The sequence below is a fragment of the Cibotium barometz genome, chromosome 26 (assembly GCF_041138505.1).
Source record: "Cibotium barometz isolate CiBa-2024 chromosome 26, ASM4113850v1, whole genome shotgun sequence".
NCBI lineage: Eukaryota > Viridiplantae > Streptophyta > Polypodiopsida > Cyatheales > Cibotiaceae > Cibotium > Cibotium barometz.
Genome location: NC_141071.1, coordinates 46,756,165 through 46,777,499, shown reverse-complemented (window position 1 = coordinate 46,777,499; position 21,335 = coordinate 46,756,165). Strand labels below are relative to the sequence as shown.

Here is a 21,335-nt window from a genome sequence, read left to right as displayed (position 1 = left end):
TTGGTCATCATCTCCGCTGCATATTCTGACACTTTTGTGCCGATTTGGTTGATTTGCATGCAGGCGATCGCATTTGATGCTGTGGATAATGTGCTGATGCCTTACAAGCACTCAATGTGCCTGTAAATCAAGGGGCTTTCTGTATTGGATGTATATGTGGCCAGGGGGAAGCATCGTGAACACTCTGGATGCCTTCATGTGCGTCAATGTACCATGTATGATCAGCAATTGATCTTAAATCAAGGGGCTTTTCAAGTTTGTATGCTTGTTGAGCTTGGCAAAGCAGCAGGCAAGACATTTATGCCTTGAATCCTCAAAAATCAGCTTGTAGTCAAGGGGCTTTTGCCCAATTTCTGTTCGGAACTGTTGTATGCAGTGTACAGGACTGTAAAAGTTTGATTTTCACTCATTTGGACAGCCAGGAGAGCATTTATTGCTATTGTACTGCTGGTACAGATTTGGCACAGCTTTGTGCAAGTTTTGGCATGGCTGTACACTGTTTTGAGTGACCAAAAGGTTCAATTTCAGCTGCTGTACTTGCCGGTACAGGTTTGGTACATCATTGGTGAGCACTTGGTACTGCTGTACAGTACTTTGGAAGGGCAACAGAGCACATTTAAGGTGCTGTCCAAAATCTGCAGCAACCAGATTTTGGTGATTTCATCACATAAAGTGGGAGAAAAGTTGCATTTGTGCTTCCGCAGTGGGAGATAAAGCTTGGGAGAACAACTGTGAGCACTTTGTGTGCTTTTGGTGCAGTGTTTGCACACTTTGCAGGGAGTCAGGCATTGACAGGTTGCATTTTGCTATGGCAACCACAGGTGAGAGCTCTTCATTGCTTCACATCAAGAAGCTTGAAGGCTCGCATAATTATGATATTTGGCAAACCCAGTGCTATAATGTGTTGCTCCAGAAAAAGCAGCACAAGCCTATCAAAGAAAGGGGTGTGATGCCCGCTTCTCTTACTGCTGAAGAGTGGGAAGATATGGATGAGTTGGCAAGATCTACTATCATGTTGTCTGTGTCAGACTCATTACTTTTCAGCATTCGTGAAGAGAAGACAGCTTGGGAAATGTGGCAGAGATTGCAGGACTTGTATGCCCAACAAAGTGCCTCAAGCAAAGTTTATTGGTTGAAGAAACTCATAGGTCTTCAGATGAAGGAAGGGGCGTCTATGACAGCCCATCTAAATGAGTTTAATGGTATTGTCAGCCAGGTCATTAATCAAAAGTTGGCAATGGACGATGAGTTCAAAGCCACTTTTTTGTTATGCACTTTGCCAGAGAGTTGGGACACATTCAGGACAGCCACTAGCAATTCGCATGCTATGCTGTCATATGCAGATGTTGAGGGTGCTCTTCTTCAAGAAGAGATGAACAGGAAAAACAACTCTGTTGGAAAGTCCAATGCAATGAATGCACGTGGGAGATCCCAACAAAGGGGAAAAAGCCAAGAACGGGGAAGGAGCAAGTCTCGCTCCAAAAAGGATTTGGAATGCCATTATTGTGGCAAGAAGGGACACATTAAAAAGCAATGCTACAAATGGAAAAATGATCAAAAGGAAAAGGGAAAAGGCAAAGACAAAGAGAAAGATGAAGCCAAAGATGTAAAGCCAAAGGGCAAAAGTGGAGTCAAGATTGAAGAAATCAATGTGTCACATGCAGGTGGCAGTGAGGATGAGGTCCTCTTTACGTCTTCACTTGATGCCCATTCACTTCTTACAGGTGGTCATGGTATGCACTCATGGATCATTGATTCAGGTGCCTCCTTTCATGTCACAGGTTGCAGAGACTTGTTTGTCAGGTATACTGCTGGCAATGAAGGAGTGGTTTATTTGGGTGATAACCATGCATGCAAGATTCTTGGCAGAGGTGATGTGAGGCTTGTATTTTCAGATGGCTCACAGCTTATGCTCCATGATGTCAGGCATGTGCCTGAGATCAAGAAGAATTTGCTTTCTACTGGACAGCTTGATGATGCTGATTATGTTACCACATTTGGTAGTGGAAAGTGGAAAATTAGTAAGGGCTCACTGGTTGTTGCCAGAGGCTCTAAGGTGGACACTCTTTACTTCATGCATGCAGGTGTTTGTCACCATGCTAATGTAAATGCAACCGAGCTGCCCGAAATCTCTATGTGGCATAGCCGGTTGGGACACATGAGTGTCAAAGGAATGGAGCAATTGTCTCGTTTGGGTTACTTGCCTTCTCTAAAGTTTTCAAGTTTTCAGTTTTGTGAGCATTGTATATATGGTAGGCAACTACAGTGCCCCCACAAGAAAGCTCTTGGACAGAAAGATGCTCAGTTAGAGCTTGTGCATACAGATGTATGTGAGATGCCTCAGCTTTCTTTGGGAGGGGCAAAATATTTTGTGTCTTTTATTGATGATGCCACACGCAAGGTGTGGGTTTATCCTCTTCGTTTGAAGAGTGATACATTCTCAGTGTTTGAGAAGTTTGTTGCTCTTGTTGAGAATCAAACTGGCAAAACACTGAAGGCTTTGCGTTCCGACAATGGGGGAGAGTATATGTCCAAACAGTTTCAGGACTTTTGTGATGCTAAAGGCATCAAGAGGGAGCTCTCTACTCCTTATGATCCTCCACAAAACGGGACAGCAGAAAGGATGAACAGGACCATACAGGAGAAGGTCCGTTCTATGTTGTCACATGCTGCATTACCTCATGGTTTTTGGGCTGAAGCTGTTATGACAGCCGTTCACCTTATAAACAGGTCACCTAACACGAGGCTTGGTGGGAAAGTGCCAGAGGAAGTATGGACAGGGAAGCCTCCGTCATGCAAGCACTTGAGAGTGTTTGGTTGCGTTGCGTACGTGCACATACGCAGGGAAATGCGCACCAAACTTGATCCTAAGTCTCACAAATGCATATTCCTAGGATATGGTGACAGAGGTGAAATGGGGTATAGACTTTGGGATCCCATGAATAGAAAGATCATACGCAGCAATGATGTCATTTTTGATGAAACATGCATGTATAAGGAGCCTGCAAGGCAACAGGAGCCTGGCAGAGTCATCTTTGATGATGATGGACATCATGGACAACAACCAAGGGCTGTAAATCAGCCATTACAGCAGGAAAACCAGCCCTTAAATGGTGCTGAAAATGGTCCAAATGGACAGCCAGATATGGCAGAAGATATCCCTATGGATATACCACAGTTAGAAGAAATACCGGGCATGATTTTTCAGCCTTATGGCATGGAATAGGAGCCACCAATGGGTGATATGCAGGCTGGACAGCAACCTGCAAATGATGGTCATTGGGTACGGAGGTCCACAAGACCCTCCAGAGCCCCTGACAGGTTTGTTCCAGGGGTTGACTATTTGATGCTTACTGACTGTGGGGAGCCCTCATGTTATAAAGAGGCTTTACAGAGGGCAGACAAGGCTCTATGGGAGCGTGCCATGAAGTCAGAGATGGATTCTCTGCACAAACATGGAACATGGAAGTTGGTGCCTTTGCCTGCAGGCAAGAAGGTTTTGCCATGCAAGTGGGTATACAGGCTCAAAGTTGCACCAGATGCAAAGCCAAGATATAAAGCCAGGTTAGTGGCTAAGGGCTTCAAGCAGGAATATGGTGTGGACTTTGATGAGATCTTCTCTCCAGTGGTCAAAATGACCACACTTAGAGCTGTGTTGGCTTTGGTTGCGCATAATGATCTGGACTTGATTCAGATGGATGTGAAGACTGCTTTTCTTCACGGTGATCTCCATGAGGAGATATATATGCAGCAGCCAGAGGGTTATGCAGTAAGTGGAAAGGAGAAGCTTGTATGCAAGCTGAAAAAGAGTCTTTATGGGCTCAAACAGGCACCAAGAGAATGGTATCATAAATTTGATACATTCATGAAATCACAGAAATTCAGGAGAAGTGACATAGATCACTGCTTGTACACCAAGAAAGCTTTGGATGGCAGTCTATTGATTCTCATTTTGTATGTTGATGATATGTTGATTGCCGGGAAATCTCGTAAAGAGATGGATGCCTTGAAGAAGAGGCTGCATGAAACCTTTGATATGAAGGATTTGGGTGATGCAAATCACATTTTGGGTATGCGGATACTTCGGGACAGAAATCAGCATGTGTTGTATTTGTCTCAGAAGGAATACATTGGCAAAGTTTTGCAGAGGTTCAATATGGACGGGGGGAAGAAGACTAGTACTCCTTTGCCTCCATATGTGAAACTCAGTGCTATGGACAGCCCACAATCAGATAGAGACAGGGCTGATATGGCCAAGATTCCGTATGCTTCAGCTTGTGGCAGTCTCATGTATGCCATGGTTGCTACTAGGCCGGACATTGCATTTGCAGTTGGAGTGGTTTCTAGATACATGGCCAACCCTGGCAAGAAGCATTGGGAAGCAGTGAAAGGTGTCATGAGATACCTGAAGGGCACACAGGATATGTGCATATGTTTTGGCAAACAGGATGCATTAGTGCATGGTTACACGGATTCGGATTATGCCGGTCATCCAGATAACCGGAAGTCTACTACCGGTTATGTGTTTACATTCACAGGAGGTGCTGTGTCATGGATATCCAGGATGCAGAAGTGCACAGCCTTATCTACTACAGAGGCCGAGTATATTGCAGCCACAGAGGCTTGCAAGGAGGCATTATGGCTATCTCGGTTAGTGGTTGACTTGGGCTATACAGGGGATATTCCATTGTTGCATTGTGACAGTCAGAGTGCCATCCAGTTGGCAAAGAACCCTGTCTTTCATGCAAAGACGAAGCATGTGGATGTGAAGTATCACTTCATCAGAGAGGTGATAGAGAACAAGCAAATTCAGCTTGTTAAGATTCATACGGATGACAACCCGGCTGATCTGTTGACGAAGAGTTTGCCTTCGGAGCGGTTTGCTCATTGCAGACACTTGATGGGCATTGGATGAGGCCAGTTTCAGCCTTGATATGGCCTTGTATATTATCATGTACATGCTGATTTTTTCTTTTCCTTTACTTAAGGGCACTTTGCCTTTAAGTGGGAGGTTGTTGGGGTAAAGGCACTATGCCCACCCTTATAGTGTGTACAAGCCCATAAGTTATAGTACATAGTACACTTAGTACTTTTAATGTACTAAGTGCACTATGTGTACTAGTGCAATATACATGTGTGATAGGGGAGTCACACACTCATGCCTCATGAGTTGACTTATCCCCACAACTCTCTCTCTCTCTCTCTCCCTTGTTGCTTCTCTGTGTATGTCTCCCACATTAACCTAACCCTAATTCTGTTTCTCCCATCAGTATCTTCGGGATCTTGTGTATAGAGAAGAGTTTACACACATCTCTCTGTGTTTCTTGTGCTGATTATTTTCTGCAGTCTACTTGCTCTTGTCTACCCAAGTTTGGATATCATTTCCGCTGCATATTCTGACATATGCATCTAGGATGAATGCTATGCAAATGTAGAATGCTTTCTAATGCAAACCCTAAGGTTTCTACTTACTCTACGTGCATGAATGATTCTCTCCAAGTGGGTTAAGGGACTTGACTGATTGACTGACACTCTAAGGCTGAGGAATGATCTACGTAGCTCGTGCCTGACATATCTTGGATTGAGGATTACAATGGGGCCACAACGTACGACAATATCAAATCCTAAAGGGTTCTACCACTGTACAATAAAGCACTGATGATGAGCCATCTTGTCACCATGCACTACAGTGCAGAGTGCATGTGACAACACGAGTCAATGATGTGACACTTGCTTGATTCATTCCATGAAAGTATATGTACCTTTATAGGTTACAAAGGTTCTTCCGTGACGTCACTGCTTATGTCAGACACACAAATACCTAGATATTATTTGATACCTCTCTAAGAGGTACACATACTTACTCACTTATAAGAGTGGGTTCACACACAGGTAAGACATTGATTTCCAACAATCCCCCCCTCAAGGGATTACCTCATATTGTGTCAAGGATAAATCTAGGCTCATGGTTTCTTATGCCAATTTTCGTGGTTAAGGATATATCACATGGCTCTAGTTTAACAGGCCAATTATGGGATTCCTTGGATAAAGTACTCACATGATCAACTCATAGTACACACACACAACTGAAAACAACACACACTGAATAGATTATAGAACACAACACATTTTTGGACTTAAAAATCCCAGTCATGAACATAGTAGTTGGTCTCCTGTGTGGAAGGCTTTGTCTCCTCAATGATATTGGCATCTTCCTTTCTGTGAAAGCAATACTTTTCATTGTGGTTGTTTTTCCCACAATGTTTGCACGGCTTCTTTGAATAATAGTCCTTCTCTGCGTGATTGTTCCTACCACAAAGGGAACACTTCGTACCTCTGAAGTTCTTCTTTGTGAAGAAGGAGACGTCTCCTCCTATTGCCTTGTTCTTGAACTTCTTCTCTTCTTCTTTGAAGGAGTTGATGACTTCTTCGAGGGTAAGGTTTCCATAGGGATCTTTAGGCATTGACATTGACTTGATAAGAACTGCTACGGCCATAGCTTCTTCCACCTTGGCTTTAAGTGCAGCAAGCTCATTCATGTACGACTTCATCTTAATCACATGAACGTCAAAGCTTTCATGTGACTGCAGCATTAGGCTATAAAACTCTATCTGTAAAGAGACCTTAGAGTTCTTTCCCTGTGCTCAAAACCCCCTTTTCCCACCCACCCTTGCTCAGGCCCCCAAGGCAGCAACATAACTCTCTCTCTCTCTCTCTCTCTCTCTCTCTCTCAGAGCCTTAGCCCACCATGTGTTTACCGTGCACTGAGCTCTCAGCCTCTCTCTCCTTCAAGTCTCTCTCTCTCTCTCTCTCTCTCTCTCTCCCCCTCAGCTGAGCTGCCCACTAAATATTACGCATTGGTACGTATTTTTATGTATTTTTACCAATGGTACGTATTTTTACGTACCTTAATTTTTTTCCGTACCAAACAACGTACAGTACGTACGGATCCGTACAGTACATAACGTTTGGTACCACCTTGTTATCTAGCATCTCATTGGCTTCTTTTGAAGTCGGGAGATCAACATCATGGTGTATGAAATTGTCGGACAGGCCTAGGGCTATGAGGCCAAAGGCTTTGTGATCTCAGAGCTTCCAAGCTCTATAGGTTTCACCTTCTGCTTTACGCATCTTTTCGTCCCCCTCAGTGAAAGGCCAAAACCCTTCTCTCATCAGACTAAATTTAAGCTTAGTCTGCCAGGTGTGAAAACTCTCACTGAATTTTTCAATAAACATGTGGGAGGCCATGATATGGGAAGGGGGTCTTAGCTCTTATAATGTTTGAGCCAGTGTCTACCCTTTTATAGAAAATTAGGGTTAGGATTTTTTGAAATTAGGGTTTTTCAAGAATTAGGGTTTCTAGAAATTGATGCTATAGGAGGCTGTAGTGTAACATGTGGAAGCTCTGGGAGTCTTCTTTCAACCCTAAACACCATATGGGAACATGCTAATGCAAAACACATGCCGAAGAGAGAGGGGAGAGAGAGACTTAGCCGACTATACAGTATATTCATAATGTACAAAAAGATACTACTGTTCTTGCAGCCATAGGCCGCTTCCTTGAAAAGGTATAAACCCTAGTCTAAAAGCCTAAGCTATGATCCAGCCCAAGCAAGGACTGAATGATCAAAATGATGAGCAATGATTGCCTTTTATAGGCCTGAAATGACAAAGTGAACTGGCTGACTACTGGTCGGCCAGCTTCTGTGTAACACACGGAAGCTCTGGGGCTCTTCTTTCAGCCCTAAACACCACTGGCAACATGCTGATGCAAAACGCAGACATGAAGAGAGAGTAGAGAGAGAGAGATGAGCTGGAAATTCAGTATATTCATATAGTACAAAAAGGTACTCCTAATCTACAGCCCTTGGCTGCCTTCATAAAAAAGGTGATAAACACTGAAAATCTGGTCCTAAAGCTGGACCCGAAGGACCCATTCCCTAGAGGAATGAATGAATCTATCAATGAGCTCATGTGCCCTTATATAGTCTTCTTGAATCAAAGCTGAGCTGGCCGACTGCTCCAAAATCCTAACTCTACTTGTCCTTTTTTCTGGCTGCCCCTTCTGGATTAGCCCTGAGAAGTTACATGAGCATGTCATGCACATGACATCCCCCTCTGCTAAACTTGATGACGAGATTCCAACCTGTTCTTGGATGACTGTCATCATCCCAATCTTTTCCCGAAGTCCCTCTGTCATCCATCCATCCCTGGCAACCCTCTTCTTTGAAAGCCCAGCCCAGTCTCCCAAACCACTCTGTCTCAGAATAAGATCTATGCATCTGTTCCATCTAGTCGACAATCCATTCCTGCCGTGACTCTGAACACTGTCTTGGTCTTCATTCCTGAGAAATGAGTCTGGCACTGTCACATCACCCCTTGGAGGGTAATCCTCCTTGGGGACCGTTGCCCGAGAACCTATCTGGCTCACAGGACTGCCATCCCCTCTGGCTTTGTGGAACACTACCAACAAACCTCCTTGTTCCTTGCCTTGGGCTTCGTATCCGTGTACTTTCCTGTATCTTGGACCTGTACACCATCATATGGGACTGAATCAGTGTTTAGCTTTGCTGAGCATGATGCTCTGATACCAATGTAACACGCGGAAGCTTTTGGGGTCTTCTTTCAGTCCTAAACACCACTGGCAACATGCTGATGCAAAAGGAAATTCAGTATATTCATATAGTACAAAAAGGTACTCCTAATCTACAGCCCTTGGCTGCCTTCATAAAAAAGGTGATAAACACCCAAAATCTGGTCCTAAAGCTGGATCCTAAGGACCCATTCCCTAGAGGAATGAATGAATCTATCAATGAGCTCATGTGCCCTTTTACCTCTAAAAATATCCCAACTAGTAGACATTCTATCATAGGCACTTTGCCAACTCTTGGTATCTGCTCAATTCCAGATGTAATGACGCGAACAGAATTTCCATCGGAGTTGGGCCAAAAATAGCAAATCTCCTAAATTTTAGGAGTGTGGTCCTTTGTATTCTAGGATAATCCCCCATTCCCAAAGCTTGTACTTTCCAAATATTTAGACATCCTGGAGTCCACTAGACCCCTTTCATATTGGGAAATGTCCAGGCTAGTGTCATAAAGCCTTTCCTAGTGTGCCCCCAAGTGGCACCCAACTCACAGGATTGCCATTCCCTTGGGCTTTGTGGAACACCACCAACCAACCTCCTGGGAATTCTTCCATCGTACTTGTGCACTTTCATGTGCCTTCGACGTGTGCACCTTTATCTGGGACTGAATCAATGTTTAGCCTTGCTGAGCCTGATGTTGAAACAATGTTGTTTGGCTCCCACACCACCACGAGATCAAGACATAGGCGATGGTTTCATCCATGCGCGATGCAGTAAGGGTGGGTGCGTGGTTGCATCATTGCCAACAACAACATCTCAGAACCAGCCTGAAGCTCTAATACCAATGTAACATGCGGAAGCTATGGGAGTCTTGTTTCAGCCCTAAACACCATTTGGGAACATGCTGGTGCAAAACACATGCAGAAGAGAGAGAGGGATAGCTGAGTATTTAGTATATTCATAATGTACAAAAAGGTACAACTGTTCTTGCAGCCATAGGCTGCCTCCTTGAAAAGGTATAAACCCTAGTCTAAAAGCCTAAGCTATGATCCAGCCCAAGCAAGGACTGAATGACCAAAACCATGAGCAATGATTGCCTTTTATAGGCCGGAAATGACAAAGTGAACTGGCCGACTGCTGGTTGGCCAGCTCTTGGACAAATTCCTCTAGATAATGCTGCCGAGACAGGTCCTTTTCCATCATTCTTTTGCTGGCCGACAACAATCTTGTCCACCGCCAGTCAACTCCTTGCCATAGCAGCTACCCATGCTCCAGAAACTCTACTTCTAATCTGTCTTTATCTTGTTGCCTCTTTAGGATTAGCCTGGGATTAGCCAGCGCATGTCTTGCACATGACATGTAGCAACACTCTAATGCTTGTAATGCGACTCTCTACTGCTGCCCCCTGTACACTCCCTAGTGTAATAACCTTCCTATTTTGGGCTGCTCAGTGCTAGTGAACTAGCCATACCTGCTCTAGCTTTTGACGTCATTGGGCAATAGCTTCTTTTGATAGGGAGCCACAAGGCTTAGCTAGCTAAGCTAAGCTTAGCATGGCATGGTTGACAGATTGCGCATGCTGGGCAACATTCTCTTCCCTCTTTCTTGAGTTGTAAGGCATTGCATAGTGATCGGCTCATGCGAGGATTGCCTCTTTGACCATCGTGAGCTGTTGCACCACCTACCAGAGGTAGATTGGCATTAGTGTGATGATGAGTGCGGGAAAAGCGTGGGCATTGAGAAACTCTCCTCACGTTGTTGCGTAGGCTAGGGTGGATGAAAGACTTGTCAGAATACACAGCGGAGATGATGACCAAATCTGGGAACACGAGCAAACGCAATGCAGAAAAACAGCACAAGAGAGGGGGAGAGATAGAGGCGTGTAACTTTGCTCTATATACACAAAGAAGATCCCGAAATAATAATACAATGTGGCAAGGGGCTGTGGGGCCATTTTATATGGATCCCAAACAGCAGTCAGCCTACTGTAGGTAGCCGACAGGACCAAATACTCCACGACCAGCATAAAGACACCTAGTCGGCCAGAAATGAACAGTCGGCCAGCATCATCGGGTGTCCACGACCTGCACCATAAGTGAAGTCGGGTACTAAAGGTACAGTCGGCCAAGACAAGTGTCCTCCTGCCACCACAGGGCTGCCACCCAAGCCACAGAAAAATGGGAAAAAATGGGGGAAAAATACGAGGAGTGAGGAAAAATGAGAACAACACCTACAAGGGCGGGCACACCCACAACAAAGGCCCTGGTGTCTACATAAAGACATGAGATGACTTCTAACACCCCCTCTCAGCTCCTGGCTGTGAAACCAACCATAGGGAGCTGGGGTGCCACCTGAGCAAAGCCTAAGGTAGCGACTTTGGAAGAGGTCCACCGTACTGTCCTTTGTCAAACATAACTCTAGCAAGATGTGATCAGTAACAATCTGTTCACGAACAAAGTGCCTCTGGATAACCGTGGGTTCCTCCAGTGGAAGCCCAATCCTGCAATGCAACCTCTGCAACCTCACCACCTCACAAGCAGCATCACAAGCAGCACGGTACTCTGCCTCTGTCGACGACAAGGCAAAAGATGGCTGCTCGGACTCCATCCATCAATCCCCCTCCTATGTAAAAGAGTACATGATTCTTCGCATGCTGCAGAAACCACAAGATACGCAATCCTGCCTCCTTAAGAGTCATCTGCAACCATGAGCTCAACTGCCTCATCAGGAAGCTCCCGTCCAATCTGGTATCCATCAACCAAATCAATGAACCATTTTGCCTCTGAGTCAAAAAGGCATCACACTGCTCACAAGGATCAACACCTGCTATGGTGGAAAGCCAAATCTTGGAAACTTGCTGAAGACCACGCAAGGCCTTCTGAAACCTGTCAACCACCCCCTCTGAATCCAGAACCACAAAGCTTGGAGAATCCACCTCCTTCTGCTGCAAGTAATCAACTGCCACCTGCTTGGCTTTCTGAGAGGTCCCCGTGGAAAGAACATCCTCATCTACAGGAGTTTATTTGTCCTGAATACTACGAGACATCAGAGCATAAGTTACCTGATCAGTTTCCTCTGATTGACGAACACAAGAATCAGTACTGGAAAGTTCTTGCCAACTGCTGCCATCAATTGGCAAGCTATCCTCCATCTGGTCCCGGAGAGCCTGCACCTGCAACGTATCCACACTTAAGTGGCCATTACCAGACTGCCACTCATCACAAAACTGAGGACCTGGGAGAGAGTGCTGAAAGCTTGTAAACTCCATTCTCCACTCCGCCTTCCCAAACTACCTGGCCTGTCGCTTTGTCCCGGAGAGCAACAAAATGCTCATCAAACTCCACTCGGACGCTAGTCTTGCAAACCTGATGCACTGACAACAGATGAAAACCAAGTGACGGAACACACAACACTTGGGAGGAATGCTTCCCCCCTCTGCCATCGGGAACTATCTCCAACCTGCCCTCACTGGGAACTGGGATAGTGGATGTATCCCCAATAAGAATGTGACCAGAATACTTGCAGAGATCCTGTAAATCTGAACGGGAAGGAGTCATGTGCCTGGAAGCACCACTGTCTAGAATCCACTCCCGAGTATCCGTTGCGGCGAGTCCTCCAACCTCCTCCCTGCCTGAAGAAAATGAAGCATCGGTGTCCATCACCTCCAAGTGCACAAAAGCCGGAGTCTTCATGATTGCTGTTGAGGAATCTTCACCCTTCTCGGTTTTCCACTTGGGACACTGCCTCGAATAGTGACCTTTCTCGCCACAATCATTATAGGTCCTCTCTGCCTTTAGTTTCTCGCGGTCATTGTCGGACTTCTTCTTAGAAGACTTCTCCGATGAAGCCTTCCCTTTGCCCGTGTTAGGACCTCCAAACCTCCACCCTGAGGAGGGTTCGAGAATCTTTCCTCTTGGTCCAAGACCATGGGCACAAGCTCCTCCCAAGTAATGGTGCTGAGCCTGCCACTCGTAATCAAAGACGAGTAGAATGCTGAGATCTGAGAGGGCAAATGCGACAGCAAAGTTATGGCTATGTCCTCCGATGATATCTCCTTCCCAGCTTGGAGAACTTCCTGCTGAAGAGCCTGCAGCTTGTTAATATGCTCCCGCATCGTCGATGACTTTGCAGGGCTCATAACCCGCATCTGTACTTCCAAGGAAATCCTCTTCATGGGCGATACCCTGTTGTAAAGAGAAGCCAAATGCTTCCATATACCTCTGGCCAGCGTCATATGCTTGATATGATTGATTACCTGTGGTGTGCAGTTGAGGAAGATAAATGAACGGACCCTTGCGTTGACACGATCCCACAACTGTGCGTGTGCCTCCCGGTCCTTACGAATCGACGGTAACTCCCCTTCCTCTACTTCCGGCCGTGGAACCCCAACAACGATGAAATCAGCAAGGTCGTAAGACTCCAGAATAGATTCCATCATAAGTCCCGTCCAACTGACGGTCCACCGGGAACGTGGGGAGTGTAGGTATCTTCACATGCCTCTCGGCCATCTCTTACAAATCTGCCATTGCAGGGATGTACTCTGAAAAAGGGTGGGTGGGTGGGAACAAAGAAGAACTTACACCTGCAAGTGGTTGTCCAGCAAATCAGCCCACCGTTCTCTTGCTTCTCCTCTTCCCGAACAGTCCCGTACAGGCCACTAATCAGCAACACAACAGTCTCCTTCTTGTTCACACAAATCCCAAGAACTATCACGAGCCTAGGGCTCTGATACCATGTCAGAATACGTAGCGGAGATGATGACTAAATCTGGGAACACAAGCAAATGCAATGCAGAAAAATAGCACAAGAGAGGGAGAGTTCTGTGACTGGAGCAGGTCCTTCCCAAGCACATCTTGCTTCTTCGAAATCCTCATGCAGGCATTCCTTAATCAAAAGACATGGCATCCAAATTGGAGGTGTTCATTGCTTTCCGACGCTTATAAATGGCCAGCTCAGGTGATTCCATCATGCACACCTTAAATTTTCTGTAATCCCCAGAACTGCTGAAAGCCCTACTGCTGCTGCAGACAAGGATTTGCTGCAGTACCACTGGCCGAATCTGCTGCAAGCCCCAAATGAAGTAGAAACCCTAATGCTGCTGCAGACGAGGAAGTACTGCTGCTGTAGAACGCTGCTGTAGAACAGGAGTCGGGCTGGCTGACACACACACACACACAAAAACACGCACACACACACACACAGTACGCACGCACGCGCGTACAGACACAAACAGAGATGTACAACGCAGCACACACAGGGGCGAGTGAACACAGTCAGCGGCACAGAGAAGACTCACGCTGTCGCTGGACAGATTCTTTCATGTGGTCGCCGGCTTTATCAGACAGGTAAGTGGCGAGCAGAGTCGAGCAGAGACGTAGGCGATTACAGTCGCAGGTTCGCAGGCGAACAGAGTCGCAGGCTCACAAGCGAGTAGATTCGCAGGCGAACAGGGTCGCAAGGTCGCAGACGAGCAGTAGAACCACACACACACACACACACACACACACACACACAATATCTAGCCTCTAGAGGCTTTTCATACACAAAGGCACACTTACACATACTAAGGGGTGGTTCACACACGTCATAGTAAGAGGAAACGACCGTTTCTTAGCTCGGAAATGCCGAAACTCGGTTTCTTGAGAGTTGCCGTTTCGGTTTCCATTTTTCTGTTTCCAAATCTCCGATTAAAATATCACTCGTTGATTTGTCTCAGCTAGTGCTTGTCTAGTGCTTGTGTAGTGATTTTCGGCAAACTTTGCTCACTTTTTATTTCAAATTATGGTGTACTCAAACTTTTTCCAAGTTATTAATTTACTCAATATTTTTATATTATGTATCATACATCCACCGTTTTGTAGCCGTTTCTATTTCCTAGTGTTGAGCCGTTGCCGTTTCTAGAGGCTGTCCTTTGCCATTTCAGTTTCCGTTTCATGCACCTATGACACACGTAAAGCTTCAAATCCCAACAAACCCCCCCCTCGTAGCAAATGTGGAGATGTCATGTGCACCTTGCACTTGGTGCCACGTGGACATATTTGTACAACAGGTGCAGGACCTAGAGTGGTAATTGGCCCCTTGTGAGCCCTAGTTCGGGACAAGTCAGCCAGGGATCCGTACATGGTCAGGTGTACAAGTCCCGTACATGGTCATGGTCAGGTGTGCAGTGTCTTGCACATGGAGTAGTGCCTGTCCCTAGTGTGAGTCACCCTTTGGAATGATGTAGACGTGTATCGTGTTGTACCTAGGACACCAATGTTATGTATTAGGAGTCTTGGTGCATGCATACATTTGTATGTGGGCATGTAGGCAAACCCTATGGGCCACCCCATAAGGCCTTAAGGGCCTTGCTTACAAGGTGGGAAGCCCTTAGAGGCTACCTTAGTGGCCATGGAGGCCCCCATGCCCAAGCAACCAGCCCATAGGAGGGCTGGGCAGCAAGTCATTCATGATGGCTTTCAACTTCTGCAGGTAAGCCTCCCACACCCCCCGCAACTCTCTTGATGCATAGGCGGCCTATTGGGGTACTTAGCACCAGCTGGCCAGCAACAAGCCAGTCGGCCAGCTCGTGTTTACCACATGTGAAAGGTGCCTATTAGTGTGTGTTTATCCAGGTCGTGGACATTCAGAAACAGGCCGACAGCCAGATATGCAATCCGACCCCCAGCAGTAGAGTGTCTTATCTAAGCGATATGCAGGATAGGGTTTTTTGCATCTGATTATTCACAAGTGCTGAAGGACTCCAAGGGCCAAGACAGCCAAAGGGAGGCTAACGCAAGGTGAACTTGAAGGTCAAGAATAGGTCATCTTCAGGCTGCTGTTTTCCAGCCAAAGAAGCTCTCCAAGAAGTTAAGTCTTTTACATCAGTTAATAAAGCAAATACACCAGTCCTTGTTGGGGGCCCTCAGAGGGTATTTGGGACCCAATCGGGTGTATTTGTCTTTTCCCTCTCTCTCTCTCTCTCTCTCTCACACACACACGTGCGCGCGCGCACACACACACACACACACTTATCTCCATTACATTGTGCTTTTGTCAAGAACCAAGGTGCTGAATATTCATTATCAAAGTATAATCCTAACTGTAAGCTTCTGGATGCTATTGGAGAAATGCTTAAGAAAGCCAATGCTGCCTTCAGACTACACTGTACTGGTGCCAACACCCGGCCTCAGGTCAACAAGGTATGATAAAGGAGCTCCACCACAACTGCAAAACCAAGACCTCTCCGTAGCAATAATCCCCTTCATCCTTGTAACTTGGTAGGTGCAAGAGGTGAGAGTAGGATATGGCAATGGAACCTTTTAAATGATCAAGGTCCTTTTACACACACACAGAAAAAACACACATAAATCTAACACTAGATTATTACATCTCATTTGGGGAGACAAACTACCCTTGATCCACACACAAACTAATTAGCAAGCCCAATTGTAGTTCTTCTCATTAATAGAAAGACCATGCAATGCTACAATGGCTGCCATTACTTTTTCAATCTCTTCTTGTTCTTTTGTTGGGTTTTCTTTTGCTACAAGATGGGCATGGTGCTTTTCTTGTTCCTATTCCGTTATGATGAAGCATTGAGCTTCTTTATGCCCAAGTCTCTTGTAGTAGTGACACCAGATCTTGCTTCCCTTTTTGTCCTTCCATTTACTAATTAAAGCTTTGTCAAGGTCAAGATTAATATCACTGTTGTTATCTTCTTCCTTCATTCTTATATCTTCTTCGATAAGCGTACCCACTATATCTTCATAATATGTATCACGGGCTAGTCAAAGAACATATAAATATGAGAAAAACGTGATACCTTTTATATTCACTTAAGAAGCACAACTACCTTGTCATCGTCATCAAGAACTCCTCGGAAGCTGGAGAGTTGTTGTCTGACTGATCTGATATTGCTGAGGTGTTCATCACTGAGTTCATCACTCTCATGCATCTTTAGATCAAAGAATTTTTGCATAAAAAATACTGATCTTATTCCCAAATAGATTTTCCATTTTTACCCATACCTCATTGGCTGATTTTGTAACATCAAGCGATGTATCAAATTGTCAGCAAGACTGAGGCCAAGAAGATTAGTCGCATGATCGTTACGATCTTCCCAGAGACGAACTTTTCTAGACCCTCCCCATCTTTAGGCTTCTTGTCAACTTCTTTGACAATGTTCCAGAGCCGTCCTTCATAAGCATTAGCTGTATCTTTGTTTGCCATGTCGGGAAATTGGTGCCGTTGAATTTGACCATGAAGTAGGTATTGGATGAGGTGGCCCGATGCATGTTGGAAAATTGTGCAGTAGAGGTTTTGTAGACCAATTGGGCAATGCTTAGGTGGTGTGTTAATGTGGTTGTTGGAGCGGAGTAGGTGTCACAGGGTGAAGGATGGTAGTAGGAGGTAGTGTCGGGAGCTAAGCAAAAGCAGGCGTAGCAAGAGAGGGGAGCAGATGCAAGCTACCGACAACAAAGCCGAGAAGAGAAAATGCCGACAGCGGCCAAGGTAGGCGAAGCCTCAATAGCGATCAAAAAACTGGGTCCGCTTGGGAAGCCCAACATGGCCATAGCTCTGCCCAAGGGAGAGGCGGCTTAGTGACAGTTCTTGCCCCCCCCCTCCTCCCTCCCCCCCTGCGGTCCCCCTAGCCGGCGGGCCTATCACAAGCTCCATTACTCTGGTGGCGGAATGGTGGCACTGTGGGAGGAGTTGAAGGTGGCGCTTGTAAAAAGAAGAGATGGCGATGTTGCATAGGAGGGCAGGAAGGCTTGGGTGGTAGTGGCTTTGATGCCAAATGCTTTTTTTCTCATAGGCGAGGGTGGATGAAAACACCCATGGTGTGAGTGTGTGCAGGGACAATGAGATGAGATGAGAGAGAGAGCTGACGAAGCTCAGAATGTTGCACACTCAATGATGATGGTGAGGATGAAACTCTTGAGCTCAGCTCAAGCTTGATTTGGTAAGTTCCCCATATGACCCTTGCTCCAACAAGGATTAACATGTGTGGATACAGGGAAGCTGGGTGCTTGGGTGGTCAACAATGGATACTTTTCATAATGGGGGCCATTCATACATTCGTGTGCCGGGACATTTCAATATGAGAGTGGAGCATTAATATCCAAGAGCGGGTAAGGGTGATTTGATCTAGCATGTGATGTGAAGACTAACGAGGAACTACTAAGAAAAGGACTTGAATATAGGTGAGGCTAGAGCAAGTTAACGCTGGGAGGTGAATTGAACGAAGAATCCCTCTGCACTTTGTTGTGAACCATCATGTGTTTATTAGAAGCAACCAACAATCAATCATTTGGCTGAATGTAGGGTTTTTATGGGCTGCGTAATTGTGTTATTAGGGCTGAGGTTTTGTAGTACTTGCCACAATTACATCTGCGATGGGGACACTTTTTCAGAACAAATAGCAAGTTGATAAGAACGAATAATATTTTTTTAAAAAGAAGTTGGTGTTATTCTTGTGAGCCAAACATATCAATAAAAATTTGAATGCATACAGGTTTGAGGATCCTTTTTTCTCTCTCCAGGAGTAGATCCTTCTGTAGTGCTAATTTTGGTGCTGGATCAGAGGTGGCCTGGTCTTCCCACTTAAAGGTGTTACAACTTGTGGTTGCAAATCGCTCACAATACTAACAGGGGCTTGTGGGGATTTGAACTCGCGACCTCCCCTCCCAGAGGCACAAGCCCTCACCGCTGGGCTACGTGCTCGTTGGCGGGTTTGAGGATATCTTGTTTGTTATGTTTTGATGTTCTATGATTTGATTTTCCAGGTGATGTTGGAAGTGTATATTATGGGCCTAATCACCCAATGAAGCCTCATCGACTATGCATGACTCATAGTCTAGTTCTGGCCTACGGGCTTCATGAGAAGATGGAGATTTATGTAATTTTCTCATCCCATCTTAAAATCAATCACATGGTACTGTTTTCATATTCTACTTCATGATTTGTTGGCACTGTGCTTGCAGAGACCACACAAAGCGTATCCAGTAGAGCTTGCTCAGTTTCATTCAGCCAATTATATCGAGTTCTTGCATAGAATCACACCAGATACGCAGGAGCAGTTTTCCCAGGAGCTTCTCAAGTGTGAGTAGTAATTTGATGTGCTTGTTCACCTCACATGCACGCTGTGTAGTGGGCACACAGGCACACACTAAAATAACAGTGTGCATGTAAGAGTTTTGTTACTGTGAGCTTTATAACGATGAGTTAACAATGCCACCTGTAAAATTCAAATAAGTTTCTAAACCTTCAAATGAAAAGCTGCATGTACGCATGCAGGCAGAGACAGGTGCACCTGCATGTATGCATTCAAGAACATTTGTGCGTTTGTTAATATTTTTGTATTAAAGATAGAAACAATTTATTTTTTTGCAGATAACATGGGGGAGGACTGCCCTGTGTTTGATAATCTTTTTGAATTTTGCCAGATTTATGCGGGTGGTACTATTGGTATGTATTCTATTAAAAAAGAAGAGAGAAGTGTATTGAAAAATAAAAATTTAAAGATTTTTTTAATATATCATTATTTTCCACATAAATATATTAAATTTTTACTCCATTAAGTTTGTATATTTGCTAACTTGTTTAAACTTTGATGGTCTATCTTGATTCTTGTTGGGGCAAATCAGATGCTGCTCATAGGTTAAACAATGAGCTCTGTGATATAGCCATAAACTGGGCAGGCGGTCTTCATCATGCCAGGAAGTGTGAAGCTTCTGGATTCTGCTATGTGAATGATCTAGTCCTTGGGATACTGGAGCTATTGAAGTTTCATGCACGTGTGCTGTACATTGATATTGACGTACATCATGGTGATGGCGTAGAAGAGGCATTTTTTCAGACAGACAGGTGTGATTAAAATTGAGTTCCTTGTTTCCAAATTGTCTCAGTAATGTGTGTTTTGATGTTTCTTTTTGGCAAGGACCTCTTGTTAAATTCCAAGCTTGTTTTTGGCTGCCACCAACCAATGGAGAGCACGAGCTCCAGAGACAGTCTACTATTCCTTATGGGAGTGTTGGGAAGCACAGACGATTTGGATTGCCAGAGCACATCTTGTTGGAAGGATGCTTACATTTCTTTTGGTGCTATCTTTTTGGTTGACACAATCGGGCCCATAGCTCAGGTATGAGGGGAACGATAGGGATCTGGTCATTATGATAAGTCAGGGAGTTGCTTGACGATGCCATCTTCAGAACATGCCGGAGTCAGGGTATATCCCACCTGGGAGGCTGGACATTGCATGGGAGATTACTGCTAGCATTGCAGCTTGGCACATTTGGAAGGCTAGATGCACTGAGGCCATTGAGGGCACTTTGGTTTATGAGTCACAGGGCATTTGCAGGACTTGGGCCAGAATCCAGGGCTGCAGAGAGAAAGCGCGGCCAGTTTATATGGGACCTTTTGGCAGTACAAGACAGCTGATTCATTGAGATTTCCCCCATTGTTTGGTTTGAAATCTTCCGTTTTTTGTAGAGGGCTGTGCATTCATCATCATGACCACCCTTTTTGGGGTGGTCCGTTTTGGGGGACTTTTGGTAGACTTGAATGCCTAAGGAAAGGGCTGTTGGGCTGCAGTATCTGTCGCTTGACTGACTAGGAGGATTTTTTAGCAAGCATGGGGAAAGTGCTAATTTGAATGAGGAGGATAGATAGATTTTCATTGCATAAGAGGGTCTAGGTTTTAGAAAAATGGACTGATGTAAGCGGTAGGACAGATGGGACTGTATAGGCAGGACAATTGGGAGTGGCCCTCTCATGGTGCGAGCAAGGAACATGGCCAGTCACAACCGTACCACCTCTATGAGGGTTCACCTGTATGTGCATGCCTACATTAAGTGTGCATGTGTACCTGGAGATCATATCGTCTAATCTCTGTGCAGCAGCATGCAGCATGGCAACTTTTCTCAACCCTTATACTCCTCCCCTTACCTGTTTCTCTTCTAAGAAGACTGTCTGCTAAGTGTATCCCTGCGTGTATGTGGCCACTATTTGCTCTATCAAGTTCATCACATGGTTTAACACATTCCAGAGCTTGGATTTATGAAACACATGGCTCTGGCTGCAGGGTAATGACAGTCAGCTTTCACAAGTTTGGGGACTACTTCTTCCCAGGGACTGGGGATGTCAAGGTAAGCTTGTGCTCAAAAGTTTGTGTTTTTAACTTGACAAGAAAAATTTAGGGAGCAATTACAGGGAATTCAATTTGTTCTTTTCTATGCCTAAAGGAGAAAAATACATTACCTAGATGTAGTTTAGTTTACGAGTTTTTGTAGTCGGCCAGGTCTGTTGCTCCAGTCAGCCAGCTTCATATGACCTATATATAGGTGGGCTGGCCTCTCCCCTTTTCATTCATTCATTGCTTGAGGTGTGGTTCATGTATTGACACACTCTCACCTTTTGTATCCTTCACTTATGAGACTATAGTGTCTCTTGCTCGGGATTGCTTTCATTCAGCTTATGAGCTTCATATCTCTCTCTGTCTTGCACATCTCAGATCAGCGCACTCTAGTGCTTATCTTGCTTCTGCTCTGTGCACTCTTCCATGGTATCATCGCTCTAGGTTCTGAGTTTTCTTTGCTGCTCGATTTTTTGCCCTATCTACAGCCCCTTCACCTCTGCATTTTTCAGAATCACAGCCCTCTGGATTGCTGCATTTTCTGGACGATTACTGCTGATTGCTCTACCTTCTTCTAGGTTTGGTATTTTCTCATCAACGTTTTTCTCTACAGAAGTGTGGAACTAGTTGGCC

At 45.2% G+C, this 21,335-nt stretch overlaps 1 protein-coding gene across 2 annotated transcripts in view; it reads left to right on the top strand.

Annotated features, from left to right (window-relative positions):
* Positions 1–21,335, top strand: part of HDA9 (histone deacetylase 9) — a 95,679-nt gene that overhangs the window by 24,000 nt on the left and 50,344 nt on the right. The window contains exons 1-6 of one of the 2 annotated variants that reach the window (XM_086820708.1): positions 18,110–18,178; positions 18,355–18,467; positions 18,553–18,670; positions 18,962–19,036; positions 19,216–19,435; positions 20,652–20,715. In XM_086820708.1, the coding sequence (XP_086676834.1) occupies positions 18,393–18,467; positions 18,553–18,670; positions 18,962–19,036; positions 19,216–19,435; positions 20,652–20,715 (552 nt within the window). In that variant the 5' untranslated portion in view covers positions 18,110–18,178; positions 18,355–18,392. Of the gene's footprint in view, positions 1–18,109; positions 18,179–18,354; positions 18,468–18,552; positions 18,671–18,961; positions 19,037–19,215; positions 19,436–20,651; positions 20,716–21,335 lie in introns of those variants that run through there. The other variant, XM_086820707.1, reaches the window with a different exon arrangement.